Below are 25,632 nucleotides of genomic sequence, written 5' to 3' on the forward strand. Positions count from 1 at the left end.
TGCCGTTTTAGTGTATACAAATTTAATGGGTTTTTTTTGTCTCAGACAAATGTTAGGATTCTCATTATCTCCCTTTCTTTTCATGCAGCCCTGAATATACTGACATGACGGCTGGATTTCTGAATTGATTACTTGTTAAAGTGCATGTATTCATTTGTCCTGTGATGCATTAGATAAATCATCCACATAGTTTACATTATACTATTCCTGCTGAAAGCATAACAAGATTTATAACAGACTTTTATTAAAATTATCTGGCACATTAGTGTGGGAACGCTTGAATGGAGCATCAGCTTAAAGATGGATATTAAATTTTAAACCTCCACAGGATGCTCTGTGAATTTTAGCGAATAATTTGATAAAATGGTAAACTCGCACATAAGTTGTCACTTTGTGTTAAATATGTGGACATCATTTCCCTTGAATATGTCCACATCTATATAATAAAAAATATTGTAATGTGCATCATATTATAGCTCCAGAGGTTAGGATGGAATTGCTTTTATGTAGCACAGGGATCAAGATGAAACCTTTTACCAACCTGTGCCATGGTTTTAGAGAAAAGCGACGTGGGGACTTTGATCTGTCACGTCACATTTAGTGTAAGGATTTATAGCTCTCTTCCATCTGGGAACCATCTTCTTTAGACTTCAACGGCCAAGTAAAGCACTCTTCTTGTTATCCTTTTGTCCAGAAAGAAGGAGGAGGAGGAGAGTCCTGTCATGTCTTCACAGACCGGTCATAAATTGGCAATACTGAGAGGAGGGAACTCATAATACTAGTTAATGGGTCTGCAGTAAAAAGCTGAGTGGCTGAAATGATCAGAGTGTTCTTTTGGTCTCAACTGAAATTCAGCGCTATATTGAATAAAATCTTTATTGTAGCAGATATAATGTCAGTATAAAATGTAAATGATAAAAAGTCAAAAGCCTTTATTACAGAAGGCTACTTTGAAGTTAAATTTTAAAATCTGTTATTATGTAACCAGTTATGCCAAATTCAACACATGTGGCCTCTGGTCAAAACATCAGATGATTATTTTACTGAAAAGAAATTCCATCGTATCTGTATTTTATGGCAAAAAAAACAAAAAAGAAGAAACCCATCATTGTTATGGCCTTAGCAGGGCCTCCTCCTGAAGTTGCTGTTGTGTGGGTGTGGCCTGCCAGCTCTCCTGCCTTAGGTGCCATCTTTTTGTTACAGCTGACTACTTAAAGCCAGAGAAAGCTGAGCTCTAGTGTTAGAGAGCCTTGTTGGTGTGCAGCTAGTGAGCTGTGTGGTTGGTGATTGTTTACTCCTGGAGAGGAGTGTGTTTGGTGACTTATCCTTTTTTACTATTTTTCAGTTTACTGACCAATGCCTGAGTTTTGTTGTTTACTTTCTTTACATGGTGATAGCAGCTTGTCCGTCTCTTTTAGCTCACTTGTTAATAGAACGGAATAATGGAAATCAAATGGAACATCCATGACACGCAGCTCATAGAAGAAACCCACACAATTCCTAGACTGAGCAGTGAACTGGGAAATATTTGTTTGTTCCTCAGTTCTACAAAACTGTATTCAGTCTAATTTCACTCTTACACAGCTCACATGCATTTAAAAAAGCATGCATGTAAAATGGCTCAACACATACATTTATGCTTTATGAGGTAATAAAGCAGGAAATTGGTGATTTAGGTGTTGAGATTAGGTTGATGTCCAATTAGGAGTAGACACTTCTCAAGTGCATAAAATTTATTGCATGAAATTTAGTCCGCCCTTTAAACTTAAGTTGGGAATAAAGCTACTGGAGGGGTCCGAGTTCAAGATGCTAAGATTTGTGAGTGTCAAGGATTGACAGGACTAGCAATGAGCATTTCAGAGAGACCGCTTTAGTTGGACACTTTGGCAACTTATTAAGTGGGATGAAAATTAGTTGCTTCAGATATTTGTGGTGGAGCGGTATTATCTATTCTGAAAGAAAGATGCTGAAGATGCAGAAAGAAGAAAGGAAGGACAAACAAGAAGTTTGTGGATGTGGTGAGAAAAGACATGCAAAGGGTGATCGAGAACACAATGATGTGGAAAAAGATCTTCTGGTGTGGTGACAACTTAACAGTAGCAGCAAAAAGAAGCCAAAAAGTCAGCAATATTTTTATTTCAAATTTGAAACTAATGAAAAGGCTTCTGTTCTCCACACAGCCTACATGCAACTAAAAACATGATTTTTTTTTTCCTTCTCTTCTCTCTTCGTCTCCCTCTATGGATTTCCTTCTCAATTTCCATATCAAAACTTTTTGTAAAGGATTTTTGGCTAGTTTTGTGTTAGCATGCTGTCTGTAAAGATGCTTGCAAAGAGCCAGACTCGTGTTAGCAGTATAATCTGTCCTTGATGCAGTTTGCATTTCACCATCACGCTCTTCTCCTTTTCTACTGAAAAATCTAACACTCCACTGTTATACTCCACCAAGCATATGAACTGAAATTAGTTGACTGTAGTGCAAGTGTGCATGAAGACAAAAGCAGTAGTGACATAACGTGTTATTTTTGAAACACCCAATCAGTGTGAAAAATATATTTTTTATTTTAAAACAATGACTAGTTACACCCAACCCTGTTTTTTATACCCTTGGCAGAAGTTAAAGAATTTGTACTGATAAGAGCAAAATACAACAAAAAGCAATTAGTTAGGTACAAATCATGTTCAACATACAGCTACAGAAACACTCATTAAAGTAGTTCATGGAGTTGCTAATACAGCTAAAAGCCATATCTCCAATAATTAGTTCAATGCTCTGTCTGAAGCTATTATTACGGCTAAACTGTATCCAGATTATCTTCTTGACATTTGTTGTAAAATAATGAATTATTTTAAATGCTGATAAATGATCTTCCTATTTTTGGTCACATGAATATTTTTGGTTTAGTGCTGAACCCACTGTGGGTATTTCTCTGAATCCTTCAGTGTGTAAGTGTATGTGGATAACCAGTTTGGCAGACCTGACTGTGCTGACTTTAATCTTTCTCGCTCTTGAAAATGTTGAAGGGACAGCTGCTGAGTTCTCTTAGATCCTATCAGTGTCTGGCTTTTCAATGCTGGTGTGAAGGACCAGCTCTAATGCCTTGAAAACAAGCCTGTATGGTCTGAAGACAGACAGAAAAAATGACTAGTAACATTAGAAGAGGTAAAGAAGGTGACAAAAAACACTTGAAGCTATGGAGAGGTGGAGAGTGCGGACAAGGAAAATTGCCAAAATGGGGGAAAGAGGAAAACTGAGAAGTGAAACAGCTTTGGATCAAACAGGCAACAATAAGAACAAATGACTCGGTGCCCAGAATATTTCATGTCGTATTATCTGTTTCATCTGGAAGTGTGATGTTTGAAACAAATTACAGCTAAAAGTTTTTACACACCTTACGACAGCTGATACCTCTGGCATATTAAATCAGTCACTTAAATTGCCATTAAACCTGTTTGGTACAGGCTTGAATTAAAATATAAAAGTGTATGGGTGTGCCTATTCAATTTACATATACCTTTTATACCTCGTTTAACTTTTACATTTGTACAGCTTTTATACAAATGTGTAATTCCTCCTGCATCTAAACCTAAGATCCATTTAACACCAGCATGTGTTAAATGGAATCTAACACATGCCCCAAAACCCAAGTTTTTATAACAAGCTAATACTTAAAATTGTACATTTTTTCAGTTCAAATAATTTTATTCAGTTAGTAATGTCCTGCTTAAAAGAAACAAAAAACTAAACTGCAACAACACAAATGTCACAATAGTTAAGTTCGTCTTCTGTATACAATCCAGGATTTACAGTCTTGTTACTGTAGATGGAATTATTTCTGAAAACATGCCAGTATTTGACTGGGTGGGGAAAATGTTTGTTTAGATGTGTTATTTATGTTTTGTGTACAAGAATACTGAACCAGACCTCATAGGCCTCAGTAACACAAGCCTGGAGATTGGTTGCCAGATGGTCTCTAACCAAACATGATGGAGAATTGAGCTTTTGAGTGGTTCCTGGAGGTTGCAGGTAGTTACTGTGAAACTGATTGCTAAAGCCCCCATTCACACAGCCACAGAGACCAGTCAGTGACCGCCGGCAATAACCAGTCTGCAGTGTGCATTCCATGACCGGTTGGTCATTGGTAGCTGGAGGTTGCTGGCACATGTGCCACAAAGTGGTATACAGTCCTGCACTAACAATCTTGAGATTACTTTGATCTCTAGCACGCTGGCGAGCTCACTGGTAGATGTTCAAACAAATTGATAGCAGCATTAAGGCACAACTTTTACTTTGAAGGCAGTAAATGGCATTTTTTTATACAAATAAGTGTTTTCCATGGAAAGTCCAGACAACCACAGCAATCAGCTAGTGACCAAAGTGATCACAACACTCTTTTTGCATCCAGTTTTATCTAATGAGAGTCATCCACATCTGGTCGGGATTAAACAGAGTGACCAGAGGGTCCCAAGGAGTCGCTGACTGGTCTCCAGACCTGTTTGTTTGAGACATTAATCTTGCAGTTTAGTTGTTTTTAGTCCCATTGCCACAGGTGTATATGATCAAGAACTGAGCCATGTGGACTGCCTTTACATATGTTTGTGAAAGAACACAAAGACCTCCCTGACTTCAGCCAGGACCTTCATGCCATGGGTTTCCATGGCAAACCAGTTCCCGCAGGTGTAACTTGTAGTTGGCCCAGTACTTTTGTCCATACAGTGCATCAGGCAGAATCAGAGGTCATCTTTTAAGTGCCAGTACAAGGAATAGTCTGATGTTACACAGATGAGTGAAATACAACCACATGGACCACAGGAAAGTCAATGGGATTTAGTGTGTACAGAAGTCATGTGGGGGTTTGTTAATATTCACCCATGGCAACAGTCTTAACCTAATTTTACCCAGTCAAACAAACATAGCAATGTAACCATATCAACCATTTGTTTGGCAAGCGGTTTGGAATAAAACACCTGTCCAGAAACAAGCTCCCTCTGTTAAACACAGGATTTGTTTGGCTGTGGTAGCACAAACACTGTCAGCTATTGTAGCTTTAATGATTGTAAAAGGAAAGAGTACTGCCTGTCTCCCACCTGTGAGAGCGCGAGGTCTTGCCAAACCAGGAGCTCTGACCAATCTGCTAAGGTCATGACCTCAGCCTTGTTCCAGTCCCAACGAAGATCTCATCCCTGCCTGGACTTGGCTCTGCCCTCGTTCCACATCATTGCTCTGCTCGTATGTGTGACGAATAAAGGATGCTGAGAAGCCAGCGCTAAAAAAAGTGTCTGTGCAGTGTCTGTGTGTGGGGTATTTAAATTCAAGTGTGTGTGTGTTTGTGTGTGTGTGTGTGTGCCAAAGCCAACACATTTGTTCCTGACATGCCAGGCACACATCCCATTAAGCCTCCGCAGCCCATATGTAATTTACATCACAAAGACAGCATCCTTTCCAATTTGACGGTGCTGGATTTGAAATGTTTCAGAGAAGAACAAACTGCAGATTGAGCAGACTCAACAAAATGCTGCTGTGTGCTGAGTTGTTACTATCAAAGCTGGGGCTGGGAGACATGTGCAAGCCAATTCAGCTTTAATTTGCCAAGTCTAAAAAGCTCAGCAGAGGAAAATGCTCTTTAAGACTCTGCCATGTCTGATGTTTTCAATTTATCCCCCTTATTTTGCCCAAGTCCTTTTGGCCTCCTTCAGCATTAGCTTGAGACAAACTGAAGGAAAATAAACTTGTCATTCTGAAACTGTCCCCTCAATCAAAAAACATCAAGGGATTGTTGAGAAAGGACGGACAAACAGCTGCTCCTATTAGTCTTTTTCGAGCAAGACTCAGAGGGGATGTCATAAAAACACCATAACTACCAGTTAAAGGTCAGTAAAAAAAAAAGAGAGAGAATGGCCAAGTCTTTGTATTTCTTATGTCCGTTCTCCTTCATGCATCTGCTCTCAACTGTAATTTTTTTATTTCCGAAAAAATACAAATGCCAGCAGCTCCTAATTCAATTTGTATTATGTTTCTTTAACTTAAATTCATATTACCTTCTTTAGTATTCCTGGAAACTGATTTTTCTTTTTTTCAGAATTTTCTGTTTTCAATCAGCATTCAAATCTTCATTTGTTGACTTTCTGACTGTTTTTCTCATGAAGAGCTGTTTGTCAGAGGTCAATGCCTTCTCATACTACTCGCCAAAAGTTTCTTAAACTGAAACTTTTTTCTTTCTCTGTTGTTTTGTCCAAAACCAAATTGTCCTAAATGACAAATATGATCGACAAATATAATAACTTTTGTTTCTTGGCTGCTCTGGATGCTTAGCCTGGCTGTGAAGTTACAGCACAACAAACCCTTCATCACATTGTCCCAGGAATGTGCATGTATTCATTTGATGAAGCAGAAAATGCATAAAAGTTTCTGCTGGAATTGCAGCTGCTAGAACTCACACCAAAGAAACATAGCCTGGCTATGTTGAACTTCCTTTTTAGTACACCCCTTATGTTGTACAAAGTCAGCCTACCCAGGATATCTTATCCACCTTCACTTACCCTAACATCGGCACTCACGCTGAGCAGTCACATGAAGACGGCTATCATCAAATGATGATTAAAACAAGCAAAAAACACTATACATAATTGGAGGATGTTGAATACATAATATGTTCTGAAAGCTAGTAAACTAATAATGGATCTGCAGCTGTTACAGACAGATTAAAGTAAAATTTTCAAAATACAGTATAAATGTGTGTGCACTTTATACAGTATGGGAAATATTGCTGAAAAAGTATTACTATATTAATAAAGCTTATTTCTAAGAGTTATTATTGGAGAATCTGACAGGTTACAATGAAGTAATAATGGATGTGCATGATATAGTGTTAGCATAGCAGAATTCAACCATAGGCTACAAGCCTGGAAAATTGATATTAGACTTAGAAGTACATATATAGCTTTCCTCTTTTAGGATCAAGCGTTAACGTGTATAGGACAAGCAGTTTTAAATTGTTTTAAAACTGCTTTCAGCCAACAGGAAAAACATTTAAAGGGATGATTTAAAGGATGCTATTAAAATGTGCGCACCACTGTCCAAAGGATCTTCCAGGAACACTGGTACTAGTTTACTGAGAACTTATAGGTCCATAGGTGATGATTTTGCACCTGTTGATCTCTAATTTCAAATGTAACCTGCCCTGGAACAATTTAGGTCTCCAGCATAAACCACCATGGTGTTGAACCTCAGTAAGATGTGAATCACCTTAGTAAAAGCCCAACGATAACGCTGAAGGTATGTGGATAAGCCCATATCCTGCTTCGAAGCACAGGCCTCTGCTTTCGCCTTAATCCTGATCGATGGCCAAGACTCTAGGTTTCATTATTTCTTTTGGTAGCCGTTTTCACACATGAACTCTGGACAAGCTCAGGAGAGTCAGATCAGGACCAGATCAGCACTTACGTATTGCACAAAATGTAACACAGTCAAGAAATAGCCTCTCTAGCTCACTATCTTGAGCTACAAAGCAGCATTATGTGAGGGTAACTTACATGTCAACAGTAGCTGGTTTGCATGCTAACTTCTCCAAAGCATGTCTTTGACATAACATGATGTACTTTACATTCTCTTTTAAGTATTAAGTACCTTTTTAACACCATTTTTAAACAATCATTTTGTGTCTTTATGAATTCACTGATATTTATTCAAAATGTGTTTTGTTCTTTTTCTATCCTGTTCTACAAGGAGACGTCTGGCCATTCAAAAGGCATACTCACTCAGAACAGAACTCCACTTATGTGGTTTGACCACACGTCTGTGGTCACCAAGCGTTCACGGCACATCCCACCCAATTAGGGTACGAGTCGTGATGGCCGTCCCTTATATGGCCTCCTGCTCTTGGCATTGCTCTGAGAAAAGGAGCAGACAATTGCATAGTGTTAAAAAAACACACAGTCTCACACACTTGAATGTGGCACCAAAGGGCACAAGCACTCCAGCCCGCCCTCTCTTTTCTCTGCATCCCATAATATATACAGTAAACACATGTCCGGCCCCATACGGGAGCTGAAACTATAGCAACAGGGTCACATACAAACCATGCTCTTGACAAATATATGAAAGAGGAGATGGATTGAATGTGTTTGTCAAGCAGGAAACGGGGAGTGAGAAGGAGGAGGACACAGGAGGGGCAGCCATTTTTTGCCTTTGTTTGGGAAAGCATCTATTGAGTGGCATTTGGTGTCATGCCAGATTCTCTCCTCCACAGATGGGCACAAAGTAAACTGGATTAGTCATTGAGAGGGCTTTCTCCCATAAATGACAACCAAGGAGAGCTGAAAACTTCAAACGCATTCAGGACGTGTCTACCTAAAAACCAGTCGTTTATTCAAATGGAAATGCCTTTATCATCACTCTCTGCAGGCATCCATAGCTTTCTGACTGTATGTGCTGTATGTTGTACATCTGAATAGATGAAGGATTAAAATGGTCAAGAGGGGAAGTGAACAGGGAGATTTCTCGACCTTTTGTTCAGCCAAGTCCTTCTTGGTCCTTAATCATTGTTTTACTTGATCTTCTAGACTTGCGCTGTCTGAGAGCGCAGAAAGTGCTGCGCTACTTTAGCATGCTGCTTTAAACTGTTGTTCAGTCTTAGCTGCAACAATCTGTCTGATTTGTAAATAAGAGTAGTGACTATTACACAATGAGAAAATCATGTTATAACCTTGAAATGCTTAAAACTCAAACTTACATTTCAAATATCTAATTTTTCTTATGTATCCCTGAGAAAATACCGTTTCGTATGATCAAAAACTTAACTGTGCTTCGTTTTCAGAGTGATTTTAGTTCTAGTCTCTGCTTTTTGCAAGTACTTAATAATAAATCCAAAATTTAAATCTCTAAATCAAAATCTGTGCTTAAGTTTTATACATATACGTCAGCCGAGAAATGTTTTCATATATTCCCCAATGGCGTAGCATGTAACAATGCATTTAACCTGTACATTACACAATTTTTTACCCTTCGACTTCCTTTGCACAAAGTCTGTGTGGTGTCTGATTGTGCACATGTGAGAATATGTCAAGTAACTGTCCAGTTAACTCAGCACCCGTTTTCTCTTCCCAGTCTCTGGCCCACTCTAACCATACAGCTCCTTCTCTGTAACCAAATGTGGAATTTCCAGAAATGAAATTCATCTGAAGCTGACCAGCTCCTGTTCTGCACTATGTGTGGGAAAGGTTAACTTTGGACGCTGTCCCATCCTGATTCATCTGATGATGCCCAGAGTACATGTATGTAAATGGTTTCTGAGTTTCTTAGCAATACCTTGCTATCTAGATAAATGAATTTCTCTCGTCAATATACAACACTAAACATGATCATTAATAAAATATTGTACATCTGAGGCTGACAGGGATGTTATTAGTCTTTATCTTGGTTTAAATTCAAAATCAATCCTATCTGAGCCATTTAAGTGCAATAAATTTCTATTTTTATGTCGTCTAAGTGAGGGGACAACTTTACAACAACAAGGTAAATGTCTCTGAATGTCCCCAAACATTTGTATGACAGAAATTATTACAACCACTCAGAGCAATTCTATTTTGCACCAGGTAGCTGTTATCTCAGGTACACTTGTGGCCTATTAAGATACCTTCCCGTGTGTTTTTGAGCCATCTCCCTTCAACTATATCAGCCAACCTCTTTACCTTCTACCTTTTAGCAACTTTTAGCTACACCTACAATAATCCCGCCACAGTTTCTTCAGAAATTGCATAGTCTAATTGCTTTTAATCTTTTTGCTTTATGGAAAGACAAGAGCTTTGTGATAAAATGCATAAACACAGTCAGCCAGGCTTGCTATCATTATCACTATCCCTAACACTATCATTTATGCTTTTATTTCCACGTGTTTAGATTATTTTAATACATATTATTACAAATTTTACTTTTATCTAGCAAGTGACATGCTTTAGGTTTGAGTAGTTTTCCACCCATATACATAGTTCCACGTCATTTCTGTGCTGTCATAAGTCCCATAGTTCAGCTGTCTGCAATGTTGTGCGCTAATCCGCTGTTTTATTAAAGGATTATTTCAGCCGCTTGTAAGAATATTTGTATCACTGATTAATGAAAACGTCATCTTGTTTAATCAGTCCTCAGCAAGAGGTGTGTGTGTGCCTGTGTCTGTGTGTGTATGTGCGTGTTTGTTCCTCCTAAGGAGCCAGCTGCTGAAGCTCAAGGCAGAAATGTGCTAAGTGATCCAAGAACCCCCTCCCCAAAAAAATCACACCCATCCCCCCCCCCCCCCCCCCTTCCCGCCTCTAGCCCCCAAACACCTTAAACCTCCATTTTATCCTGTTTACAGAGCCCACAGTTTCACGCCACCACCATAAACACGCACACGGGACACACACGTACAAATCCAGTATACATAAAAGTTTAAAAAAAATACAAATCTGATCCAAAGTCACGATCCTGTAAATCAGAATATACTGTAAGCTAACTACAAATAGTCTTTACTCAACGCTCCCTTTTTATCCAGCAGCTGATATTATATTTATGCTCTTGAGAATCTTTCCCCATGTTGATGAATGTGTGTTTACGTGGCACATTTTGAGCGCTCATAGCGCCGCAGCTGTGATTGTGATCTACTGTTTATCTAAGTCTATTGGAGGAAAACCTTTCATCTGCGCTGCCACAATAAAATCAAACTCAGCACTAGACTCAAACTGCTGGACAAACACAATAAACTCTCGACCACAAAGGAATCTCCTAACATAGATCCTAACAGGAAAGTCGGGATCTGCCGTCACACTGGAGATTAGTGCAAAGATTAGTCTGTGTTTATTTAGCTTCATTTTTACATGGAAAGGCATGAAAGACATTAATAACATATTTGCATGAGTCTGCTTTAAGTGCTATGACACACCTGGTGATGATAGATGATTAATTTTTCCCTCTGAACCACTTTAAAGTCTGGTGCTAAAATAGGACGATATATGTATATTATTCTCTGTGGTTCTACTTTTATTCCTAATAAGATTTTAATTACTGTTTATTTTTTTCTTCTAAGACTGTGTTATCCTGCAAATCCACTACAAACCACAAATGGAAGTACGGCAGGAAACCAGTAAGCTTTGACAGAGAGCAAAAAGATATTTTGATGTTTTTCTGCTCTTGCTAAAAACCCCATTGGCTCTTAAATAACCACATCCTCCCATCCTGGCAGAGTTTTACAATCGCATTTACAGTGCAAAAGGAAAAGTTTATTGCACCTAATAATCTTTATTTGGACCTGTTCAAATAGGACGGGCTCGCATGTATGGCATGTGTGGGCCTGATGGAGACCATCCACCAAGACCAAATACTCATCTGCTCCCCGTCACATCCCTCATCGTGGCAGCCATTCAGGCAAGCTCGTCTATCAGAACAAAGACCTTGCAGCTCTACCTCTTGTAACCCTATACAGGGACATGAAACGTTGACCTTTGATCCCACGTGTGATACAAGTGACAGTGTTGTCCCACAGGTCAGCAGTAAACGTGCCAATCACATTCCCAGTCTCCTCTGCAGCAGCACTCCTGTGGCATGTTAGCACTCGAGCGGCTAAAACACTTCTGTCATTTGTTTTTGTGACTCACTAAATACAAGTCTCTGTGTTGTGATGAAAGTATTAACAGGATTTAGTTTGTGGGGGGGCGGGGTGTAACTAAGCTAACTTGTAAATGTTAATGATAGCCAGAAACATAATATATTTATTATTCTTAATACTATGCTACAAAAAAAAATGCTACTGCATCCTCAAATCGGCAGTTTTAGAAATTTAAGATAGTTAAAGAGGTGGAGCACATAACAACACTGAGCTTCAAAGATTGATCAAATCAAACGATTTGGGTTGAGACAGAACAAATAAATAAACAAATTCAGCAAATAATGTGTTACTCATAAGTTTTTGTAAACATATAATTTTTTTTTCACACTGTGCAAGTTTTTACACATGTAATGTAAAAGTATTAGTGGCCACTAATTTCTTCTTTGTCTATATTTTCCTATATTTGTTCATGTTTTATTCTCACAAAAATCATACATTCTCTAAATGCATTAAAAAATCTATCAACATTGCTCTTGGTCAGTTGTTTTTCCCCAGACGTTACAACTTTGCAGCCTTTTTGCAAAATGTGATAATAAAAGCAAGTCTCATTTTTCTCCTTAATATATAACAGCCCACGTATCCACTGCTGCTTTATCCCTGAATAGAAACTATTTATTAGCAAGAAGGCACAAAAACCAAACAGACATAGTTAGAGCTAACTCTCCTATGTTAACTCCAACCAGGCAACTCAACGCTCTGTTTTGTTCCATATCAAGATTAACAGGTGGAAGATTCGTATGCATTATATTATACTTGTTAATATTATGTGGTTTGTAAATGAGTTAAAATAAGCGACCGTGTCACTGTTTCTGAAGGATTTTTGCTAATGATCAGGATGTTTTTAATGCTGTTGGAACAAAAATAAAAAACTATTCATCTTAGAAAAACTTTTATAGCCTAATTATAAAATAGCTTTAGTAATTGTGTGATTAAGGCAGAGCATCCATACAAATAATAAAACAGGCATCTCTCTCTCTATGACTGAAAGCTTGTAACTGAATTTTGTGTCACTTGGGTCATAAAACAATAAAAGAAATGTGTTGTTTGTGCTTTCAAAGATAAGTAAATTCCTCTGAGGTAATTATATGTTTGTCTCTTCACAGCTCGGTTTCATCTCCCTGCTGGTAACGGCAGTTGTATAGAGTGACTCTGTAAACACTCTCTCAGGTTTATAGCTTCCAGCAGGCCGCAGTCCTGCGAGCACTTTCTCAGCCGGCCGCAGTGGTAAAGGCCTGTAAACTGCGGGGGAGAGATTTCAGGGTATGAATTGACAGGCAGTCTGTAGCTGTGCATGGTTTTATTACCGCTAATGGTGGTCGAAGACTGCACATGAGGGCGGGTGGGAGTTTTTGAACCATGTCCAACTCGTCTGACAGAAAAGGTGTTACGTTCTGGCATGAAGGCCAGTTTCAGTTTACCTGCTCCTGGATTCAATACAGGAAAGGAGACAAAAACATGTATAATCACATGGATGCTTACACACATACAGACACACGTAACGCACAGACTAACTTCATAGCATCTGCACCCCTATTACATGCTACATACATGCTACACTCGTAGCCGATTTCCTCCAGATGAAGCTGGAAACCCTCCATCAGATCATCAAAGTTTTTCAGAAACATGTGTCTGAGCTTTATTTGCTCACTTTGTTGCAGGATTCCTGCCACTAGGGTTGTTAATGTGTTTCACCTATGAGTATGTAATTAAAAAAGTAAGCTATTCTGAAAAAAATGATATGGATTATATTTTTACCCCAAAAGTTTAAAAATAAATAAATGAAGAGGAGAAAAATTCACATGAAGAAAGAAACTGGCACGGTTAACTTTGATCATCAAAAAATGAAAAATATTCAAATCTACTGAAAGCTTCTTATCTATGATATTGATCTAGTGCTTTGTATTATTGTAAGATGAAACTCATTCCAGTTACTGATGACTGTGTTGGTTTAGCATTTCCATAAACAACATGCTGATTGCAGTTCGTTCCCAGAATCAAACCCAAATCTTTGATCAACATCTGTAAATTCTGAGAAAGCGTTCAAGAAACTCCTCGGTGAGAAGGAGCAGATCTTGACCCACTCGTGCACACTGCAGTCATAATTTATCACCCAATGATTTAGTGAATAAAACAACCAAAAGAACATTTGTTTCTTGGCGATATATGTGGTCGTTTTTTTGTAGTTGATGATGATAATCTACTTACAATAGAATTTCCTATCCTTGACTACATTTTAATTAAAAACAGCAAAAGACTCACAGAAGTTCATCACTTAATGGATCTACAATTTTTCTTAAACCAGGTTTTCCTCTGTCCTAACAACTGTACAAACATGAAGTCAGCTAATGGTTTCTTCATGGAGAAAACAATGAAAGTCCCAATAAAGACATGAAGCAGACGTCATGGACAGGAGCCCAGCCAGATGACAGGGAGTCAGCAAGAGGGAAAAGGAGAAAGAACGACAGCCAAAGTGATGCATGGAGAAAAAAAAGGCGGAGAGGGTGCAGCCTGTATACCAGCAAACAAATACACAACAGGCAGCTGACATATAAAACAATATTAGTCCAAATACAGAGAGAGCTGCTTCCAGCAATAATATGCAGTGACTGGTGAGAAATGCTTGAACTCTGTATGCATGTGTGTGGCAGATGGCAAGTAAAGGTGAAGAGAATACACTGAAAAATGGAAGAGGGGGAAGGAAAAGTACAACAAAGAAGATTAAATAGACACAATGAAGCAATGAAAGCGAGAAAGGCGGAAAAAAATAGGCAAAATTAGTGAAGAGGCGAAGAGAATAGCCCTCAGACTTTCTCCTTGACTCGCAGCCAAACGCATTTACAATCGAGGAAGTTTCTACTGACTGGCTGCCTCTCCCTCCTTCTCCTGCCCTGGCTTCCCCTCCCTCTCCTCTCACGCTGGGACCCCCCTCCCTCTATAGAAAGTGGGACTCCGTCTCCCTGCTCACTTTCTCTCGCCCGTCTGAAGATTTAACACAGCGCAGAGCGAAGCTGGCGGCCACAGTCGTGCCCTGGATTGTAACAGAGAAAGAGCGCAAGCCCTCCTGCAGCCTGCAAGCCCACCACCATGGACGTCAAACTGATGGCACTGCTGGCTCTGCTGGCCGTGGCCACACATGTTCCGACCTCCAACGGTGAGTCCAGAGGGACAGCAGCCCCTTTAATTTAAACGCTTCAGGAACATTACTGACAACATCATTTAGACAGGTTTTGGCTAATTTAAACGTTTAAGATTCTGGAGCTTCCGACATTTATATTTTTCTTATTGGCTATTTAGAACAGCATTTTTCTGGATTAAGTTTATGTTTGTTAGGTTATGTCAGCATTAATTTTAATTGTTTATGATTGATCGGTTGCCGTCGTGGTAAATCCCTTATTACAAGACTGTGAAATTCCAGTTCTTCGATCACCTGCTTTCCTTCTACATCGATAAATTTCTAGACAGAAAATTGGGTAACAGATTGAAATGTTATTAGAATTTTTTTAAATACATTAATTAAATAGCTACAGTATAACTTAAACTCATGGAGAGTAAATGAAGTACAAAATAGAAGCTTCTCGGTTATTGTTTTTTCGGACAGGTGCCGAATTATTGCGTTTTGCTTTGCTAGTTTTTTAAAATTATTATTATTTTGCAGTTTGTATTTGGGTTTGTGGAAACAAACATATATTTTTATACATAATTAGAAAATTAAACTTGAATGAAAATATTTCCCCACTGCAAGTTCTTATGTGGGGCGCTAGAAGAGAATAAGTAGAGAATATACTGATATTAATCAAAATCTAAAAAACAGAAAAAGCCTTTTTAAACAAAATGTTTATAAGCATTTGTTTCAGATTTGGGGCAAATATCTTATCTTATATAGGTGGATTCCTGCCACCGCATTGACCCCACATTTACCTCCCACGTTTAACCTTGGTAGGAACAAGACGGGGTGTTGAGTTTCCTAGCAGGATTTATCCTAAGCGTATTGTTTCTGCTCCACTAAGAGCTCAGATTGAATATTCAAGAGTTAGACCTAGACATGTGTATTTGCCTTTTCTCACTGCATCCTTATAATTAGTTTCTAATTAGGGATAAATCAGTGGTGGACACATGCTTCTGGCTCCAGTGCTGCATGCTGCATAATGATCCCTTAGTTTGCATGAGAAAAGACCCTGAATGGGTGCGAATCATTAGAGCGATATTACTGAGGATTTGGGCATTTGTGACAGGACATTTGCTGTTTCTTTATGAAAAAAAAGAATACATTGAACCTTGTAAAAAAAAAAAAGAGCTTTATTATTGATGCACCTGATTTTAAGATTTCAATTACATTTAATTATATGTTGCCAAATCACAACAGCATTTGCTTTATATTGTATGGTTTGAGTAATCTGGACATTTACATTTGTACAGGCAGGGCATGGCTGATGTACAGAATCAGCTCTGTGAAATTTTGTAATTTCTTAAAGCACACTTTAAGCTTCAGTTTTCAATGCATTTTATTCCCATTCAAAGCCCTCTATAATGATGCAATTAAAGGCTATTCGGCTGGTTTCTTTTTAACTTTTATTGCCAGCCAGGTTTTCCTTCATCCTTTCCCTCATTTTTTTAACAACCCTCATCGTTTCTTTCATTTGAAAACTTTTAAGGAAGCATTTAGTCTTATTACTGTGCATCTGTAGTCCTCGGGGGCACCGACAAGCCTACACAAACTCACATTGTAATCATTTTAAGAATGTACCTCATAGAGGCTGCTGAGGCCGTCTGAGCTGCAGAGTGCTTTCATAAAAGAGGTGAATATTGGAAATTGAATGTTGAGGACCCTTCTCCTTTAGAGTGGCTTGGCTGAATGCTCCAGGAGTGAAAAGCTAAACTTCTGCATGCGTGTGTGTGTGAGAGTGTGAACGAGCGGGTGGTCAGAAAGGGCTAATCTCTTTTTAATGAGGATGTTGTTCACAGACATAGCAGGTAAACTTATACATTCCCATGCTTTGTTAAGATTTGTTACAGTAGATTAAACATGCCTTTAATTTGTCCAACGAGGTGAAAGGTACGTTTAATCGCAATCCAAATGAATCAGAAACTGCTGTGCTTGGATTTGATTTGAGTTGATGTAGGTATTTAAATCCTCACTTGAACCAAAATGCTTGTTAGGCTTTTCTTGCTCTTACATATTGAAATAAGGCAGGTGCAGCTTTGTCTGTGGATTTATCTTTGGATCCCAAAGCAAATTTTTCAGTTTTCAAATTCCTCTTCCTAACTCCTTCCTAAATATATAGCTGTGTGAATGCCAGAGCTTAAGAGTGCAGTGTTGCAGAATTGGAACTGTCAGTACTTGTTAAGCTTTTTAACAGCCTGGTCTCTTGAGATTTTGTTGCATTTTCTAAGCTTCATGCTAATTTGTAATCTTCCTTGTCCACTGTTTGTAGCAAAGCCCATCAGTCTGGTTGAGCGCTGCTGGTGTCGATCCACTCTCAACACGGTTCCCCAGCGCTCCATCAAAGAGCTCAAGTTTCTCCACACGCCCAACTGCCCCTTCCAAGTCATGTAAGTAGATGAGTCTCATGTTGCAGGGGGTGATTAACTTCAAGAAATGTGTTTCCTGGTGTAATTATCTGATGACTGTTTGAATGAGTCTGTCACTCGTGTGGCCTGTTTAAGTGGATTCTTTTCAGTGTGTCAAGGTTCATTTTTTAGGTTTTAAAAAAGCAGAATCGTGTAAAGTAACCATTTTGTGATAGATTAGATTGTACTTGATATCTGTGCTGAGCTTTTGCAAGTGAACTGTTCTCCTCAAACTCCCAGACATACAGTCACAATAACCAGATGTGGGAAAACAAAAAAACAATATAGGAACACAATAAAAATGTAAAATGACACTGGCATGCATTACCTTCTCTGTTTAATGAACACTACAGATTCATTTATGACTGTATTAGTGTAATGCCAGTAATAACAGCGCACACATATCATTCAAGACCAGTTCATATCAGTGAGTACAAACTACAAAAGGGCTGTGTTTGAAGCGTAGGCTATTTTTGGGGGTCTATCTAAGCCAATAGTCTTCTTTAACAAGAGGAAACAGAAATAAATGTAATACACTGCTGATGTGTGAGGTATGTGTGAGGTATGGTGTTAATATCCTTCTAGGCTTTCCTGAGTGAGCGGGCTGACTTTAAAACAACACAATCCACTCAGAGAGAGGAAAGCGCTAACGCTCAGAGCTCGAGGGGGCCATTTGTGTTTGGCAAAGGAAGCAATAATTAAGGGTCAAAGTGATTACCTTTGTATTTCTGCTGACCCCTTGTGTCCCTCATCTACTTTTTCTTTTTTCATTTCCCGCCTGAATCTGGTCAGCAACGTTGAGAATAATTTCACTGGTCTGGAACACATTAATAAAAAAGAACCTTCCTTAATTTGTTAGCTATTGAAAATCTGGACGGCAGAAGCCTCAAGGCCAAAAGGCTAAAGGACTGGAGGCTTCTTCCACAAAGAAAGGAGGGGGCTGGTGATGGTTGGAAGGGGTAACCGAATGGCAAAAGGTCAGGAAGGACTACCAGTCCTGTGGCTAGGCTACAAACTCCCTCTAACCTCCCTCCAGAAAACTGCCAGAGGAGTCAAGAAGTCATTCAGACAAGGAGCCCGCAGAGCGGCGCTCCGATATCTCTATTGAGGAGCATGAAAGAAAGTCGGTAACATAACACCCTCTGTGTGCCCTCATCCCTTCACCCTAGCTTGACAACAACCCCTCCAAACCAGGCCGCCACGCTGTTGGTATTAACTTGCTGTGAAGTAATTACTACCTGCTGCTTGTGGAACTCCGGCCCCCAAATTCCTGCCAAGTCAATTAGGGTTTAGGTTCTCAGTTGGTCATCCAGACAGGCAGACAGATAAACAGGATGAAGTGAGAAACATCAAAATAACAGAGAGCTTCCGAGCTGATGAGCTGGCAACCTCTAATAAAACAAAAAGTGTGTGTGTGTCTGTGTGTGTGCGTAGGAAGGGGGGCGACCCCATGAGAAAAAGCAAACACAGATCCAGTTACGGAGCTGTTTGGCCTCCTGACATTTGAAGGATTCGGGATCAGGCTGGTGCTCCCGAATTGCTCTTTTAAGTTTGAGGGGCCATTTGCTCATCTGCCTCTAAATGCAGTGAGGAATAAGGGAGGTGGTATATCAGAGGGGCAAGCAAGAGAGGGGGCACGAATTGAATATGAAAGCAGTGTTTAACTTACAGAGATGTGTGACATGAGATGGAGGGAGGAGAACGGGGAGCAGCGAGACGCTACACCTCTGAGCTGTTAACTCTCATACATGACCTTTTGCCACTGAGGTGTGATATCCACATGTTTGGAGCAGGGTAAGACCCTGTTGCGTGCCCCTGCAATCACCCCATTGGGTCTGAAACTCACCCAGAGTCAGTGACTGACAACAGAACAAATCCTCTCCTAAATGTCTGGCTTAGCTCTCTAATAACAGACCAGACATCAGCACACTCTCTGTGACCGCCCTGCAGCACCCCTGAATCCTGAGGGGGAAGGAAAATTCAATATTTTGGAGTATGAAAGAAGAAAAATGTCTGTTTTTCTGAGTATTACAGTTGTATATTTTACCTAACATAAAGTGTTGAGGGTGAAGCAATGTTTCAGTTTCTGTTCAGGCTAATTTTTAGTGACTTCTAGTTTATTTAAATCTAAACTCATTTTAAAAATATGTTTAAAAACCCTCCACAAAAAAGACGTGTTAACATGTGCACCCAACAAAGTACCAGGAATAAAAATTTAAAGCAACATTTTTCTTTTTTAAGTTACACACATTGACATCTGCCTTGCCAAAAAAGACTAATATTTAAAAACTCTGTTTTCAAGAGGAGCGTAATCAGTGAATTACAGACAAAAAACAGAAACACAAATCAAATAAATAACCAAATCAGACTTAAACAGTAGTGGGATTTAAAAATATAGACTTATACTGTAAATTTCACCCTATACTACCAAAAAGGATTTAAGAGTGGTAGCGAACGTGACTGATTACTTAAACAAGCCTCTGATGTTGCACCTTTTAAAAGTTTTACATGAAACCAGCCTGATCAAAAGGACTTCCCACGTGTAAAGTTTGTGTCAGACTATGTGTGAAGATGTTTAGCATGCCGTGCAGAGACAGCTTTACAAGTCATACAGTGCGGTGTGATCTGCGATATCAGCCTCCCCCCTTCAGCCGTCCTTGAGCAGAAACAGCGAGCTGTGATTTTTCACCGCTGAGCAGACGCTGACAGCCTGTTATGCGTAGTAATCCTCCAGTTTGGAGCTTGGATGTGTTTTTAGATGTGCAGAGATTTTTAGAGCTTATCTGAGGTGTATCTGAGCTCAACCCCCGTAGACCTTTTAATCCTGGCATGTTTTGCTCATTTCACTTCTGATTTATTTAACAGCCGATAAACCATAAACAGCGAGGGGCTGTTTTTGTTCCCATTATGGTTAAAAAAGTGCTGTTTAGCTTTTAAAAATGCTTTAAGAGTTTTGTAGCTTTAGTAAAAAACTTACATTTACTGATTTATTTCCAAGAGACAAACTAAAGGTATATACATTGCTCTTAATCTATATTAGTCATAAATCACTAATATTAAGTAGTACAGCCAAGGAGCACCTATTTAAATGCTATGGTAAATGGTAAAAATGGCCTGTATTTATATAGCGCTTTACTAGTCCCTAAGGACCCCAAAGCGCTTTACACATCCAGTCATCCACCCATTCACACACACATTCACACACTGGTGATGGCAAGCTACATTGTAGCCACAGCCACCCTGGGGCGCACTGACAGAGGCGAGGCTGCCGGACACTGGCGCCACCAGGCCCTCTGACCACCACCAGTAGGCAGCGGGTGAAGTGTCTTGCCCAAGGACACAACGACCGAGACTGTTGGAGCCGGGGCTTGAACCGGCAACCTTCCGATTACAAGGCGAACTCCCAACTCTTGAGCCACGATCAGAATAAATGCTATAAGCAAGGATGTTAGATTGTGCATCCCACTGAATAATAATGCTTGATTTGTTGTCATTGCGCAAGGACCGTACCCTGAACACAAGAGAAGCAGAAAAGGAGGCTGGATGAGCTTCTTCAGGCATCCATTAAAATGCCGGTCACACTTTGTTGAGGTTACTGAGAGGTCTTGTTACAGTTTGGTTAACCGCACAGCCGAAGAAGAAGATAAAGCCTCTGTACTGTACAACACTGCAGGATGTCAAGCTACACAAGAGGGCCAAATTTAAAACTGCAACCCTTACATGTCCTTGAAAGTGATTTATTGCCTCTGAGTTTGCTTTGGGCTTAAACACTTTGATTCCTCATTATCTCTGTTACTCCTCTTTTATGTGGAAACCAGGATGAGTGTGGAAAAAAAATGTACTGCAGAAGCAAATGTAAACATGCGGGAGAATGTGGCAATAAAAACCCATCGCACTCGTCTGCACCCCACTTTGAAAAACTAAAGTTGGGACAAGACAGTTTGGGGGATTTGGGGGTTTTTTTTTTTCATTTTAAATTCTGGCAATGAGTAGTTTTTTTTTACTTGCTAAAGTAGTAGAGTTAATGCCAAATTATTGTTGTTTTTAAGCTGTTCTTTAGCTTAAATAGTTTCTATGGCTCTCCTTTTTTTGCCTTTTTCACTTCCTCGGGCAGCTAGCTACCAGCATGTGCATAGGTAGACACATTAAGGGGTGTTTGGTTCCTCTCTCAGGAAATCTTGAGTATCAGAAACCTTATTTCCTGGATTCTGGTGAATTTTGTGGCACTAATTTGTACACATTTTTGCATCAGTTTCTGGTGGAGGTGTTTCTGGTAGTTGTTCAACATATAATGCAACAAAACGCAACAAGACTCAGATGCATTCTGTGCTGCTTTCAAATAACGTAACTTTTATCATTTAATATTATCCTTCCTGACATTACACACATCTATCCTCTGTCTTTAATCTGATTAAAGGTGGCACAAGTGATAAATTCCTTTGTTTTAGTTTATAAACCCCTGTTTATAATAGCTCACACAGATATCTTCCCCCCCATATTCCAACCTTTGTGCACATTCAAACAACGTCAGACATATCTGTGATGCTTTTAAGGAATCAGCAGTGTTATTGAGTTTGTCTGAAAACAAGAAGGTCACGCAACATTTCCTTAAGATTAGAATCAGATTTGGCTTTATTGGACGTGTACACATACAAAGAGCTGGGCTCAGTTCTTTCTTCGCTCTCAGTATAAACAGAATAGACAAACAGACAGTACATACAACAGCAACATGACACAGACAATAACACCGTGTTGGTGATACAATGGTGCAGAGTGCAACACTGCTGGAATAAATTACAGAATAAATAAAGGATGGAGAACTGGTTATTAAATGTACAGTATAAACACAGGAACTTGACAGTATATAGTATTTAGATATATACAGCAAAGTGTATACAGAGTTTGCTTTATGTAGTTAGCAAACTAGCAGCAACAGTCTTAGTTATCAACATGCCTAAAGAGGCTGTGTTGCTGCTGAATGAGATCAGCACTGTTGCCTCACTGAGTAAAATTACTGTGTTTCTAGGTCATTCCTGTGCTTCCTTCCTTCTTGTTTTCATTGGTGGAAATCTTCCCACATCCCACCTAAAATCTACACATTGAGCTTCTGGGTGAACAAATCTGCTCTGCATTTTTCCAACTGGTGCAGTCAGAAAACGAGGCTTAAAGTCAGCTTGTCAAAACAGCTTTGTTTTCAAGATTGCTTCATTTTGGTAGAATGTGTCATGTAACCAAATCAATTCATGCTTTTTTTCTTCCACAGTGCAAAGCTGAAGAGCAACAGGGAAGTTTGCATCAACCCTGAGACCAAATGGCTGCAGCAGTACTTAAAGAATGCCATTAACAAGTAAGAAACCCCCTCTATCTATCTACGAATGGCACGAGCATCACTGACAAAGGCAGAAATGAAATATGGTTCCCTTCTCCTCTAAGTTTAGAGCTTGCAAATAAACCAATGTTAAAAAAAAAGTCAATTTCTCAGTTTCCTACTGACAATTAGTCTCTGAAATTGGTGACATGGTTGATGTAAGCCAGTGAGTTATTATCTGTGAAATAATGAGCTTCAAGTAAGACCAGAGATAAATCCACCACTGGTATGTCTGCTTCCTATTTTCTCATAAGCACATCTGAGATAGTCAGCCAAATCAGAGCACTTACGTTAACATTAAAACTTTACACATTATCATCACAAATTGCACATCTGTAAAAAAACGCTCCAGTTGGGGAGTAAAAACTATTCATAAAAACTGCAGTAGCTGTTTCACTTTTTAATGGGCTATGCAGTAAATATGTGCCTTTCACATAAAAGGAAAAAAACTGTTCCCAACATGTCTGGTGGTGATTATTGCCAGGCTGCATGCCTGCGTCTTTAAACAGTATAAACACTTAAAGTGCACAATGTGAAAACAAACAATAAAGGAATATCTGAGGGGTTACAAGACATTGTTTATTATTGTAGCGAAGGACTTCTGTGACTGCAGATTTAGGCATTGTCGTAGTTCACTGAAGCTGGCATGTGGCGCAGCAGCAAATAATCTGTCATACACAACAAATATCACCAAATATCAGCCTTTCATATTTAGACTAGTGTCGCTCATGGGCTTCTGCATGTTAACCTCTTAACACGCACCAGATCTTCTCTTAGGCTTGGCGTTAATGCCAGCGACATCCTTATTTTTAATAACCTATAAAAACAAAATGTAGCTATGCTTCTTTAACATGTAGCTAAATGCATCCTAATCCAGCTGGTGGAAGTACGAGAGGTTAAGAGTCGAATATGCATCACACATCATAACTGTCAAACGAAACTTTCCACTTGTTGGCTTAAAAACCTATGATATTATAGCTTTTTTCCACCAGCTGACAATTGACATTTTACATCCACCACTGTTATGGGTTCTGTTTTACTTTTATAGGCATTTTTATACTATATTCAGGAACTTAAAGCACATCAGTAGCCAAGTATATTTCTTAATCAGAAGAACAGCGTTCAGCTCAGCTTACATAATTAAAACCACATATTTCTAATGATCAATTAGTCTTTTAACAAATTTTGCAGTGGGGAGCAAAATGTGCCATTAGATCACCGTGTTTGATGCTAAAAATGAGCCTCTGAACTCCAATCTAAGCATTTCATTAAACAAAAAAACATAAATGATTTATGAATGATTCATTTAATGATTAACCGGTCAATCCAGTAAAGCCAAAAGTTTTGTAAATGGTCTCCCATTGTTCCAACTTCACCTTTAGCCAATGCAAACTGCCTCTGGATTTGCAAGTGATGCTTCCCAGACACCGTAATTTAAGCATGGCAAACACAAGCTTATAAAAGACAAGTGAAAGATCTATGATTATAGTTAGGCATATATAATACTGCACCAGAAGGTTTTACAAACTTCCTGATCTGTCTTCTCTCATCGGACATAATTACATTTCCCTCATATGCACTTTTATATGAAAATGACCAGAAGTGCACACGAGGCATGAGAGTCGTGTTAAGTGTTATTTTATTCTAGAGGTTCTCAAAATAGGCAATAATGAATGGAAAAATCCTTTTTTATACTAATGTGTTCTTACAAACACCAGAAACAGCCAAAAGATTTAAGCTGAAAGAACATAAAGTGAGTTAGATATAAGAAATTCTGTGCTTATACGAATGTGCCTTGTATGAGCGCATTTGTTCATATATCCCCATAAAATGAAACCAAAAATTGATCTCCTTTCAAGAGCCTATATTAAACAAATTGAAGATATAATGTTTAGTTACAAAACTTACATTCATATATCATGCTCTCTGAAAAAGGTCAAAAACAACTCGCTCATCCTTTATACCAGTGATGCACAGCTCATTCCAAGAGAAGATGAATTTCAAATGACTAAAGTCACATAAAACTAGATAACATGTTTTTAACCTGTGGCTCAACAATAACCCGTTATTTGTTCTCATGGATTTTAAAATGTAAATATGTAAATATAACTGTGACAGCTAAAACGAAGTTGTTTTCAGTTACATAAACTCATCTTAATAACTTCTGAATCTTTCTCCAGGGTGAAGAAATCTAGAAGACGCGCTAATAAGATCAACTAAAACACAAAGGGAGTCCTGTATGTCATCCAGCCTGGTATTCCCAGGCTGAACCTCTGTACCTCCCTGTCACTGCTATGGATGTATGCACACACGCTGTATGTACCCGTCCAACTCTCTGGACAGCTTGCAGAAGCTGCACTCCATCCCCAGCACCATCCACCGATCCCTCGGGACGTCCAGTTGTTTCACATTCACCTTATCCGGCAACAAATCTTAGCACCAAGTGCAATCTCACCTTGACGGACACATGTTGATGTCAAAAATATGTGCTGAGTACTGAGTGAATGGCATGGGAGAGTGTGTGTGTGTTTGAATGTTGCATACATGAACTCTGATTGTGTGCCTGTATATAATATTTTCTTGCTTCACACAGCTATAGAGGAACAATTCTACCTTTCTGTCTCGTGCAAGGCTTTGTGAGTAATGCCACCATCATTTCAAGTCAGATTAATTTTTAATAAAAGCTGCTGACTGAGGAAAAAACATTCACATCAGCTTCCTTGGAAAAAATGCTGTTGGGACTTTGTTGCCAGTTCCTGCCCTTTTATATCAAAAAATGTGGTTTGGAAAAATTTGAAAACATCAAAAGAAATGTTTCCACATCAAATTGATATCATATCCTTCTGCTCAGAATGATATGATTTATTATTCTAGTTTTAATATATACATTACTCAAAGAAGAATTTTGGATGTAGGCTTTCCACACATAAATGTAGAAGGCTTGTTGTGATTTGAAGTGAAAGTGGCATTACTCTGAGAGTGAAGGCTCATGGGATATATTCAGGGGCTGGCAATTGGGGGAAACCATCCACAAGCTTTTGTTAACTGTAACACGCAGAG

At 39.1% G+C, this 25,632-nt stretch overlaps 1 protein-coding gene across 1 annotated transcript; it reads left to right on the forward strand.

Annotated features, from left to right (window-relative positions):
• Positions 1-14,614: 14,614 nt before the first annotated feature.
• cxcl12b (chemokine (C-X-C motif) ligand 12b (stromal cell-derived factor 1)) lies at positions 14,615-25,359 on the forward strand. The gene is made up of 4 exons (XM_085459919.1): positions 14,615-14,787; positions 17,069-17,186; positions 22,468-22,551; positions 24,753-25,359. The coding sequence occupies exons 1-4, from the start codon at positions 14,721-14,723 to the stop codon at positions 24,790-24,792; spliced, it is 309 nt and encodes a 102-aa protein (XP_085316045.1). The 5' UTR covers positions 14,615-14,720; the 3' UTR covers positions 24,793-25,359.
• The last annotated feature ends 273 nt before the right edge of the window (positions 25,360-25,632 follow it).

Source organism: Copadichromis virginalis, linkage group LG6 (genome assembly GCF_057382275.1).
Source record: "Copadichromis virginalis isolate Kocher_CV1m ecotype Utaka linkage group LG6, C_Virginalis_male_GT1.1, whole genome shotgun sequence".
In the NCBI taxonomy this organism is placed as follows: Eukaryota; Metazoa; Chordata; class Actinopteri; order Cichliformes; family Cichlidae; genus Copadichromis; species Copadichromis virginalis.

Bases quoted from the DNA above. Each gene is read 5' to 3' on its own strand.
- cxcl12b (XM_085459919.1), top strand. From the start codon at position 14,721: ATGGACGTCAAACTGATGGCACTGCTGGCTCTGCTGGCCGTGGCCACA. The intron at 17,187-22,467 runs GTAAGTAGATGA...TTTCTTCCACAG, and splicing joins AACTGCCCCTTCCAAGTCAT to TGCAAAGCTGAAGAGCAACA. The intron at 22,552-24,752 runs GTAAGAAACCCC...ATCTTTCTCCAG, and splicing joins TTAAAGAATGCCATTAACAA to GGTGAAGAAATCTAGAAGAC.